We start from the raw sequence: 12,685 nt of genomic DNA, 5'->3' as shown, positions 1-12,685 counted from the left end.
GCCCATATCTGAATATGCAGAGACAATTCCCATATCTGTGCATATACAGACACAATTCCCATATCTGTGCATATACTGACACAATTCCCATATCTGTGCATATACAGACACAATGCCCATATCTGTGAATATGCAGAGACAATTCCCATATCTGAGCATATACAGACACAATTCCCCTATCTGTGCATATACTGACACAATTCCCATATCTGTACAAACAGACACAATGCCCATATCTGAATATGCAGAGACAATTCCCATATCTGAGCATATACAGACACAATTCCCCTATCTGTACAAACAGACACAATGCCCATATCTGTGAATATGCAGAGACAATTCCCATATCTGAGCATATACAGACACAATTCCCATATCGGTACATACACAGACACAATGCCCATATCTGAATATGCAGAGACAATTCCCATATCTGTGCATATACTGACACAATTCCCATATCTGTACAAACAGACACAATGCCCATATCTGAATATGCAGAGACAATTCCCATATCTGTGCATATACTGACACAATTCCCATATCTGTACAAACAGACACAATGCCCATATCTGAATATGCAGAGACAATTCCCATATCTGAGCATATACAGACACAATTCCCATATCGGTACATACACAGACACAATGCCCATATCTGAATATGCAGAGAGAATTCCCATATCTGAGCATATACAGACACAATTCCTATATCTACGCATAAGGACACAGTTACCATATCTGTGGATATAACGCCAGAAAGATTAATGTTCTGATGATGTAACAAAATTTGCGTCTGTGTGGATCAGACACAGCAGTGCTGCTGGAGGTTTTAAACACCTCAGCGTCCCTGCTGGACTAAGAATAGTCCACCAACCAAAAATATCCAGCCAACAGTGTCCTGTGATCTCTGATGAAGGACTAGAGGATGACCAGCACAAACTGTGCAGCAGCAGATGAGCTGTCGTCTCTGACTTTACATCTACAAGATGGACCGACAAGGTAGGAGTGTCTAATAGAGTGGACAGTGAGTGGACACAGTGTTTAAAACCTCCAGCAGCACTGCTGTGTCTGATCCACTCAGACCAGCGCAACACACACTAACACACCACCACCACGTCAGTGTTACTGCAGTGCTGAGAATGATCCTCCACCCAAACAGTACCTGCTCTGTGAGGGTCCATGGGGGTCCTGACCACTGAAGAACAGGGTAACAGAGTATCAGAGAAACAGATGGACTACAGTCTGTAACTGTAGAACTACAGAGTGCAGCTATACAGTCAGTGGAGCTGATCAAATGGATTTAACAGTTAAAGAGTCAGTATCCTCGTATTGAGATTAAATCTGTCTGGCACTCACAGGACGAGCTTTTAAAACCTTACAGCCTTTCTAAGACATAAAACTGCCTTAAATGACTTCACTTTTCAGAAGTCCGTTTTTGGAAGGACACTTCAAACCTGGCAAAACGTCAACAGAGAGCAACACGAAGGCCAGAAGTTTCATTGAGCTCAGAAAGAAGCAGCACCCAATCTCTTTAAGTAGAACTGCTGTGTGCTTTGACGCCAGAATAAAGAGCTGATGGAAAGCCAGTGCCTGTTATCCAGGTGGTGGCTATGATTACCAAATTAAAAAGACATTTAGACAGATTATAATACAAGTACTCGGAATTTAATGAACGTTTCGTCGCCTCGGCAACTGATAAGAGGGGTGTTCTGATGTGCTGTGAATTACGCTCATCTTTATGACCTCCGTGAATCCCTCTGTCAAAAAAGATAAGCTCTCCAAGGTGAGCTTCATCCTTCAGCCAGATAAGTGATCCGGAGCGCACTCTGCTCGGATTTGAATAAAGAGTGTTCACTCTACGCTAAAAAAACGCCGGCCCAAAATGTAGGAGTCTGAAATTCTGATACGACTACTGGGTCATTTTAAATATCGGTTTATTAAAAGCCTCGATGAGCCAATAAAGATAAGCCTCGATGGTTTTTGATTTAGCACTGCTGGTGTCGTTTCTGATTGCACCAGGTTCAGGTTCAGCAAACAGTGCTGCTGCAGTTTTTAAAGCACTGTGTCCACTCACTGTCCACTCGATTACCTTGTCGGTCCACCTTGTAGACGTAAAGTCAGAGACGACAGCTCATCTGCTGCTGCACAGTTTGTGTTGGTCATCCTCTAGTCCTTCATCAGTGGTCACAAGATACTGACCACAGGACGCTGCTGGCTGGATATTTTTGGTTGGTGGACTATTCTCAGTCCAGCAGCAACACTGAGGTGTTTAAAAACTCAAGCAGCACTGCTGTGTCTGATCCACTCAGACCAGCACAACACACACTAACACACCACCATCACCACGTCAGTGTTACTGCAGTGCTGAGAATGACCCACCACCCAAATAGTACTTGCTCTGTGAGGGTCCAGGGGGGTCCTGACCACTTAAGAATATATATATATATATATATATATATATATATATATATATATATATATATAATATAATAAATGCTGTCATTTGAGGGTATCTATATACGAATTGGGTAAACAATGAAGAAATCACACCATTTTCATACATTGCCCCACATTTTAAGGGCTCAAAAGTAATTGGACAAACATAATCATCAATTTCACAGTCATATTCAATACTTGCAAACCCCTTGCTGCCAACGACTGCATGAAGCCAGAATCATCACCAGACGGTGGGCTTCTTCGCTGCTCTGCAGCTGTCTTCGGGTTCTGCAGCTGTCCTCGGTTCTGCAGCTGTCCTCGGTTCCCGCTTGCTCCTGCAGCATTTCACCTTCAATTTTGCTCATAGTAAGTAAACTGCTTGACTGGACTAAGGTCAGTGAGTGACTTGGCTATTGTAGAACAGTTTTTGCCCTAAAAAAAGTCTTTGATCACATTATGCTTTGGTTCATTGTCCATCATTGAAGCACCGTCCAATGAGTTTGTCTGAGCAGATAATGTAGCTCTGTACACTTCAGAATTCATCCTGCTGCTTGTGTTGGCAGTCACGTCATCAATAAATACTAGGGAATCAGTTCCACTGGCAGACATACACGCCCGTGTTATAGCACTACCTCCACCATGCTTGCACAGATGCCGTGACATGCTTTGGATCAGGTCCTTCCCTTCTCCATAATCTCCATTTTCCCATCATTCTGGAACAAGCAGATCTTTGTCTCACCTATCCAGACATTCCTCCAGAGCTGTACTGGCATTTTTAGATGTTTTTTCTTTTCTAATCTAATCTTTTTTGAGGTTGACCAATGGTTTTCATTGCTTTTACTCTGGTTTAGTCCTCCTTGGACTGTTTACTTCAACAAAGAAACGCCATATGAAATATTCTTCGATCATCCACGACAGTTTTTTTCTGAGGTCTTCTGGGCCTTTTGGTGTTTCTAACCTCACCAACGCGTTCTTTCTTTTCAAGAATGTACCAAAATACATGTTGGTTTAGATATTTCAGCTTATTGAGGGCTCTATGGACTTCAGATTGAGAGCTAACAGTAACAGATCCCAAACGTCATTTCTGAGATCAACTCTAGAACTTTTGCCTGCTTACTGTGAATAACAACGCACCTGACTGTGGAACACCTGAGCAGCCCACCGTGTACTTTGGAGCCCTGAAATATATAAGGCTATGTATGTAAATGGTATAATTCCTACACTGTTCCATCAATTTGGACGTAATACCCTAAAATTAAAGCCCACGCTTTGAGATCATATTGATCAGTTAATTTTAACTCCAACGTTCTGTGGTAGGCTTAACAACAAGCAGTCCTAAACATGAACTAATAAGGACAATACGGCCAAAACGCTGCACTCAATGACTTTTAGGGACATCAAAAGCAGATGTGAAATGGGTGAGATGTATAAGAAGTGCTGTTTTTCTCAAGCTCCTGGGTCTACTGAGCGCCAAAGAAGCCAATCCTGTGTGTCAGTGGAACAGTAGCTCTCAAGAGAAACGACCTGTGGGAGCTGGCGGGAGTCATTTCTGCAGAAGTGCTTTCTAAATGAATATTAGCAAACAATCCTGCTTTTCAGCTCGAAGCCAACTCACTTTCTAGTGCACTTCACAGTGATGAGCACAGAAGTATCACCAGCACTGAGTCTGCGAGCTCAGTGATGGGATTCACCGGGATTCAGAAGCCTTAGCTTAGTTTGCGGTCAGCTACTCTCACAGGGCTGGACGTGACCTCGTAACGAGAATACAGGCCTACTGCTTACAAGGGTACTCTCTCTCTCTCTCTAAACCCCACCCCAAATTCCTATTCTTTGTGTTGTTTTAACACTGGGGCAACTGATAACACGAGCAAAACAAGCTAGACGAGCTAACAGGCTTAAAGTGCAAAATCACCCACCACTTTGATCTCCTCCACGTTGGACTGGTGTAGACATTTCGCAGCTGAGTAAGCTTTTGTTGGCAGTCACATCATCAATAAAAACAAGGGAACCAGCTCTGTTGACAGACATACATGCCCATGATATAACACTACCTCCACCATGCTTCACAGGTGATGTGACAGGCTTCGGATCAGGTCCCTTCCCTTCTTTTTCCATAATTCTGCCACAGGTAGATCTTTGTCTCATCTAGCCAGATATTCTTCCAGCCTTGGACAGGCATCTTAGATGTTTTTATTCTTTCTAGCCTGTTTTTGAGGCTGACCGATGGTCTTCTTCTTGTAGTTTTCACTCTGGTTATGTCCTCTTTTGATTGGTTACTTAAACAATGATATGCTGACCTCCCAGAGGATGTTCTTGTTCCAGTAAGCCTGCGTTCCTACCCACATTTAGCCCAGAATTTCTCATTTCTGTTCCCAGACATTCCTGATATGACATCACATCTGGCAAGTCCTTGTTTATCCTTATATGCTTTAACCACTTTATCAGCTTCACCTACTTTATAGGTCTACCATATAGGTTTATATACCCGCGAGGTGGAGCTATAAGGGAGGGGTTTCTAATAAAGCGGTCAGTGGGGGTATGAGGTAGAACTGTAAACAAATATAATCCCAGTGTGTAACTACAGCTAACTGAGCTTGCAATACAAACAAATTCTAATAGAAAAGCAATATATATATAAAAAATCTAAAAGTAATATTTGAAATTTTGATTTTAATCAATTAATTTTAAAAATGTAGCGTTCAAAAATGACCTGAAGGACTACAACTACCATAAACCGTACAACTGCATCGCATGACTATGCCTGAGGAGGTGGCTTGGAGAAGCGTTGGAGACAAATAATTGAGGACTAGGACTCAAATGTTCAAATGTTTGGACGGAGATGCACCACAAACACGCCATTGTGCTGTGGCGTGTATTCACACAGGTTTAATCTGCCAGCTTGTGCAGCCATTCTAAATCAACTAAATCAAGAGAGTCCCACTTTATTCAGTTAAAGCTTGTAAAGCTATACTGAGGCCTGGCCGTGCTGTGTGTGACCTCACGTTCTCAGCGCTGTGTTAAATATCCACTGCGCCAGTGGCCTGGGCACATGTAGTCATTACATAATGAAAAGCTCTAACCGTCCTAATGCAATTTGCAGCCCGGGTTCTTCACACCCAGAGGAATTAATAAAGATTCCTGGCTTTTGATCAGGTCACGAAGCATTTAATCCGCTGTCTCAGGCTTAGCAGAGGGTGGCTGTCTCTGTAATGAGCACGAGGGATTCTGTAGGAAGTGCTGAGCATTACTGCATGCCCATACATCAGTTTGCAGAGGAATGGCCCTACAAGAACCAATCACTAACTGCTAAGCAGTTTCACATTAGCAGTACGGAGTAACAGCTGAAACACTGCGAGTTCAGTGCCAAGAGAAATGAGCTGTGGAAATGAGGTCTGCTGTATAAAAAAGAATGTAAAAATAAACAGAGTTGCTAGTAAAAAACACTTCCATTTTTCAGTTTCTGACAGAATTAGAAAATACCCCTGGTCCTATATATGTTATGTGAATTTCATGATGAATGGACCAATAGAAATGACCCAAAATGACCCAAAATGGAAAAACGTTTGGTTCCACTGACCTGCACTAAAAGTAAGGTAGGTTTTTTCCTTCTTCTGTAAAGTTAGCATTTTGGAGGTTGTGATCCGACAACAGCGATATATATATATATATATATATATATATATATATATATATATATATATATAAAATTTCATATTATTGGAAAATGCAAGTTGTCCTCTACATTGTGTGGATAAATTTCATAATGAAAGGATTAAAAGAAACAACCCAAAATGACTTGGGGAAAAAATTCTAGTTCCATTGACTTACATTACAGTAAAGTACATTTTTGGAGATATGAGGTTTTCTTCCAACAAACAACGATATATATATATACAGTCCTTAGTCATATATATATATATATATATATATATATATATATATATATATATATATATATATATAAATGAAACTGTAACTAGTTTTAACTTACTTTTAAACTGTATTCCTCTTTATGTTCAGTTTCTTGGAAATATTTAAGCTGTTCAAGTTAATGTTTCATGCATGCTGGTGGCCGAATGTTTATGTTTTCCCATTTGTTTTGGCCTTTTTACTATAATTCATCCTTGATATGATACAATCTATATCATCAGACAACATCATAACAGTATTCACTCTTTACTTACACCACGTACTCTTCCCTGAGAACATGTTCTTCTCTGGTAAAATAAAGGTTCAAATTGCAGTTGTTCCAGTTTTTCGACAGAGCATGTGCCAAATATGGGGATTATACAGGATTATGATATCATCTCTGACCTATAAATTTGGCTGCACATACCGTTTTGCCATGTTTAGCAGCATCTGCAAAGGATTATACAGTAACAGTGTTTGTTTAATAAAAAAAATCTGGCTCTGAAACATCATAACGAAAAGTTTGCTTTTAATTGAAGCATATTTTGGAGCTTTTCAATGCCGCTGCGAGACTCTTCCGAAATGGACTGATTATGCCTGGAAAGGGGGTGTCGGAAACAACAAACTCGTCAAGTCTGCCGACTTAATCCTCATAAATATGACCAGTGCCTCGTCCACTGTCGTCTCTCTCCCCTCTCCTAAGCCAGGTCGACTGGATTTATTACCGTGTTGAACATCATTCGCAGGCGAATATGTCCAGTGTTGGATCTGTGTGTAGGAGCACAGCTGACACAAGGGCAGATCAGTGCAGTCTAGACCAGCGGTTGGAACCCAAATGTTAAGAAGAACAATTTGTCCTTTCAACAAAAATAAAACCACCTTGGCAGCTTCAATATTTCATGTCCATTTTACCATCTTGGCTGTAAATCTGTCTCAGTATGTGCTGATGTACTAATGTATGTTGCTCTGCTTTAAGCTTTATACTTATAGCAGTTACAGCCGCTGTTCTCTCATCTCCAGCAGGAAACTTTTCCAAAAGTAGAAAAAAGTTGAACAGTTTCTTTTAAATTGCCTTTCGATGTTCGTTTTTTCACAAGGCTTTCACAACTCAGCTTGCCATTCCCCACCTTCTTGTTTGAATTTCCTTGTTCCACCTTAAATAGTGAAGCAGGCACCATTTAAAGTGGAACAGGACAATTCAAAGGAGAAGCGACTTCAGCTTCGTGACTTCTTAGTGTTTCAGTTTCTCGTTGCAGATTAAACGTATCAGCGAACCAGCTGGAGTGGCTATAAATACAAATAAGTAAATTCGTCTCCAAATTATCGATGTTCGTCTTAAATCTCTCTCTTTACCATGTCGTAGCTACTAGCTGGGCGAGACTGCTGTCTGTGTTGCTATGGTGACCAGCCGTCTACGCTGATCTTCAGGGTTAAAGGGTGAATCAGCAGTTCTACATTAACTCCAGCGTTTAAGACCGTTTACTGTTAAACTGTGTTGAAGGATCAGCAGAGCTTTATTTTACTGTAGAGGAGGATTGTTTTACTGTGGAGCCACGGCAGGGCACTAAAAGGGCTGCATGTTGCTGACCTCTGAGATAGACAATGGCTAAAACAAATTGGGCATCAACCACAACAACAAAAGTCTCTAACTGTACACAAAGCAGTGCAGTGCAACAGTATAGCAGTGTAACATCTCCATCCAAAAAATCCAAGCACTTATGGTAGTTGTAGTCAGTTGTATAACTTTCCCAAATGACCAAGTGCAGCTGTGTGAACTGTGAAGCAGCGTAAGTTCTGTGGTTAATGGTAGCTGTAGTGCATTAGGTTGTTCTATTACAGTGGGACAAATCTGAATATTTCAACAAAGGCTCTCCAGGTGGATAACAGCGAGCAGGAGTTGCTCTGTTTGGGGCTATAGTGCTGTATGCAAATCTGGCCATGATACAGGTATAGATTTCACCATTTATCTGCTGAAGAAAGTACGTCCACTCATATCTTTGTACTGACAGGCTGAGATGCTGCTTTAAAAATTTGCAATTGCAAACATATGTCCATTCATAAGATCCTGCTAGTGTGGGTTTCCTCCCTTTCAATGATGCACACAAAAATGACTAAAGTGCTAACAGCTCCCCCTTTGGGACAAATCTTCCCAAGTTTTCTGTCATTACAGGGGGGGTCAATAGCAGCAGATGGAAACAAAACATTAGGCATATATAATATTTAATATTATTTGGCAAAAATAAAGATGGTCCTTCAAGGGTTCTTTAGTAAAGGTAATGGTTGTGTTCTAAATAGAACCATTTCAGGCTGGTTCTATAAATGGTCCTTTTCATGGAAAAAATGGTTCTTCAGATGGGTACAGAATGTGTTGTCATTGGTTCTGTGTGGCATCAAAAGTGTTCGTCTATTGTTATGATTTCAAGCCTATAACAACAGAAGAACCATAGACAACATAATCGCCATCAATCTGAAGAACCATTTCACAACAAATGGTTCTACGTAGAACTCATGGTTCTAAATAGGACTGTTCCCTTTACAACAGAACCCTTGAAGGACCATCTTTTTTAAGAGTGTACCACAGCTTTTCTAGCACCAGCGCTACTCGCTCAAAAAGTTTACATACAGCCCTGGCAAGGTGGAGAGATATGTTTCCAATAAAGTGGCCAGTGAGTTTATAGTTTATAGTTACATTGTAGGTAATAATTTAACTCTCTCCCTGCGGAATTTAGCTCTGATCTAAATCCAAAACTCCTGGTCCAGCTAATCGAACAGGTCTAATCAGATGTCCCCAGTTAGGGTCGAAGGCTGAACTCTTCAAGATGATGGATCTCCAGGTGGATTGGGTTGATGGTCACTGCTTTAAGAGTCCATTAAACTCTACAAGCCAGCTGTGCAAGAAAACACATATACAGCTTCATGGGAGCTGTTACTGAGCTTAGCAGATCATTTGTGTCCATAGTATTGAAAAATGTCTAGTTACTCAGAGAACACGCTTCACAAATATATATAATTAACCATATTGTCCATATAAAATTAATAGAAACGTGGTAAAGAAAGCTACTGTACATCACTTGAATCATAATGGCACTTGCCTGGACTGGCTTATGTCAACATCAACTACAGCTCCCCAAAATGTACTGAAACTCAGCATAATACACAGAAACTTCCAATAAATACATTCACACTTGACATAAATAAACTGAAATGAGCCATAATAAACTGAGATTTGTCACAATAAACCAGTTTATTTAGTATAATAAACTGCAACTCCATAAATAGACTGAAAATAGCCACAATAAACTGAAACTCCTCACAAACAAGCTGAATTTGCCCATAATGAACCATTTCTGTGCACAAACTAAAACTCGCCATAAATAACCTCCCATAACAAGCAGCACAGCTCGCCACAACAAACTTAAACCTAAGTTAATAAACTGAAACCTACCACAATAAACACATACAGACCATAAAGACGTCAAATGTGTCCATAACAAAAAACTAACTGCCAAATATGAACTGAAACATGCCATAAACGAAAAACCTCCCATAATAAATAGCACAACTTACAGCAGTAAGCTTCAACTTGTGAAAATAAAGTGAAATGCACCTAAATAAACCAAAACATGGCATAATGAACTTATAAACTTGCATTAAAAAGACAAAACATGCCATAATGAACTAAAAACTAGCATTAAAAAAATTAAATTTGCCATAGTGAACTAGAAACTAGCACAAAAACATTAAACATTCCATAATAAACTAAAAACTAGCATTAAGAAACAAAACATGCCACCTAAACACCCACCTAAATAAACCAAATCATGCCATAATGAACTAAAAACCCACCTAAATAAACCAAAACATGCCATAATAAACTAAAAACCCACCTTAATAAACCAAAACATGCCATAATGAACTAAAAACCCAGTTAAATAAACCAAAGCATTCCATAATGAACTAAAAACACACTTAAATAAACCAAAGCATTCCATAATGAACTAAAAACACACTTAAATAAACCAAAACATTCCATAATGAACTAAAAACCCACCTTAATAAACCAAAACATTCCATAATGAACTAAAAACCCACCTTAATATACCAAAACATTCCATAATGAACTAAAAACCCAGTTAAATAAACCAAAACATTCCATAATGAACTAAAAACCCACCTAAATAAACCAAAACATTCTAGAAACTGAAAGAACCTTTGAAGAACCATCTTTTTAAAGAGTGTACTACAGCTTTTCTAGCACCAGCGCTACTCTCTCAAAAGGTTTGCATACAGCCCTGACATGGTGAAGCTACAAGAGAGGCGTTTCCATTAAAGTGGACGATAACTTTGTAAACACTGTAGGTGTGCTGTAAGCTCCTACATAGAACCTTATTGAAAATGGTTCTATTGTCAAAGGGGTTCTGCTATTGTTACAAGCTTGACGACTATAACAACCCTTTTCCGCGCTATATAGAACCATATACAATGCATTCCCCATCCATCTGAAGAACCACTGCACCAGGCAAAGCACTGTTTAAGGATGCAAATGGGTCTGTATAGAGCTCATCGTTCTAACTAGAACCATTCTCTTTACTAAAGAACCCTTGAAGCATCACCTGGTTAAGAGTGTACTACAGCTTTTCTAGCACCAGCGCTACTCGCTCAAAAAGTTTACAAGGTGCAGCTACAAGTCTAAGTGGCCAATAACCGTGTAAACATTGTGTGTTGGTTCTATAGAGAGCCTTTTTGAAAGGGTTCTAGCACCAAAAGGGATTGACATCTTAACTATAACCCTTTTCAGCGCTATATAGAACCATACACAACGCGTTCTCCAACCAGCTGAGGAATCATTGCACCATGCAAAGCACCATTTAAAGCGCAAACGGTTCTATAAAGAACTTGTGGTTCTACACAGAACCTTTCCCTTTAAGAAACATCTTTGTAAGGGTGTACAGGTGCCCACAGCAGACTAGAACTTCCCACAAGTACACATATAACTACAGCTGTCCACTCTGAAGTCCGTCTCTCCGGGCTAAAGCGCCCCTCACCTCCTCCGTGGATGTTCTCCTCGCAGGAGTACCAGATGCCGGTGTGGAAGTGCCTGAAGAGGAAGCGGTCGTCGCCGGTCTCCCAGCTGTAGTGCACTTTGCTGGGGTCCGTCTCGTTGACGCCGTAGTCAATGCAGTTGTGGCGGCGCTCCTTGCTGCAGTTGGGCTTGGGGACCCTCTGCGTGCCCTGGCACCAGTAGGTGGTGATGAAGGCCGTGGTGGACAGCAGCAGGGCCAGCAGGTTCAGGCCCACGGAGAGCAGGGCACGGCACTTCCGACTGGTCTTCATGGTGCAGCAGTGAGAGGGGGGCTGGCAAGTTCATTCACGCGGGACAAAAGGTGTGGGGGTCGGGGGGAAAGTGGGAAGAGAAGGAGAGAGAGGAGGTGAGGGGGAGAACACGGGTCTCCTCCAGAGAGGAGAGAAAGAAATCCTCCTCCAGAGACGCTGGATGGGTCGGAGCGGAGCGGAGCGCGCGCAGCAGAGGAGCGGCGGAGCGCGAGGACATTCGGAGCGAGCGTCCTCAGCTCTGAAGCATCGCTGCGCGGAAAACACACACTGCCCGCCACCCCCCCTCTCTCTCTCACTCTCTCTCTCTCTCTCTCCCTCCTTCTCTGTCTCTCTCTCCCTCCCTCCCTCTCTCTCTCTCTCTCTCTCTCTCACTCACCTTCTCTCTCTCACTCTCCCTCCTTCTCTGTCTCTCTCTCTCCCTCCCTTCCTCTCTCTCTGTCTCTCTCTCTCTCTCTCTCACTCACCCTCCCTCCCTCTCTCTCCCTCCTTCTCTGTCTCTCTCTCTCCCTCCCTTCCTCTCTCTCTGTCTCTCTCTCTCTCTCTCTCTCTCACTCTCCCTCCCTCCCTCTCTCTCCCTCCTTCTCTGTCTCTCTCTCTCTCTCCCTCCTTCTCCCTCCTCTCTCCCTCCCTCTGTCTCTCTCTCTCTCTCTCCCTCCCTCCCTCCCTCTCTCTCTCTCTCTCTCTCTCTCTCCCTCCCTCTCTCTCTCTCTCTCTCCTTCCCTCCCTCTCTCTCTGTCTCTCTCTCTCACTCTCTCTCTCTCTCTGTCTCTCTCTCTCACTCTCTCTCTCTCTCTGTCTCTCTCTCTCCCTCTCTCTCTGTCTCTCTCTCTCTCTCTCTCTCTCCCTCTCTCTCTGTCTCTCTCTCTCCCTCTCTCTCTGTCTCTCTCTCTCTGTCTCTCTCTCTCCCTCTCTCTCTCTCTCTCTCTCTCTCTCTCTCCCTCTCTCTCTGTCTCTCTCTCACTCCCTCTCTCTCTCTCTCTCTCTCTCTTTGTCACTAAAGGTAA

The 12,685-nt window shown here is 42.0% G+C and overlaps 1 protein-coding gene across 1 annotated transcript in view; it reads right to left on the bottom strand.

The window, feature by feature from the left end:
* The window catches only part of gsg1l (gsg1-like), a 42,662-nt gene extending 30,728 nt beyond the window's left edge, over nt 1-11,934 (bottom strand). The window contains exon 1 of the mRNA XM_017713281.2: nt 11,393-11,934. Within this exon, the coding sequence (XP_017568770.1) occupies nt 11,393-11,681 (289 nt within the window). The 5' untranslated portion in view covers nt 11,682-11,934. The remainder of the gene's footprint in view (nt 1-11,392) is intronic.
* Between the last annotated feature and the right edge of the window lie 751 nt (nt 11,935-12,685).

This window comes from Pygocentrus nattereri, chromosome 14, assembly GCF_015220715.1.
Source record: "Pygocentrus nattereri isolate fPygNat1 chromosome 14, fPygNat1.pri, whole genome shotgun sequence".
Taxonomy (NCBI): Eukaryota; Metazoa; Chordata; class Actinopteri; order Characiformes; family Serrasalmidae; genus Pygocentrus; species Pygocentrus nattereri.
This window is presented reverse-complemented; position numbering and strand designations above follow the sequence as displayed.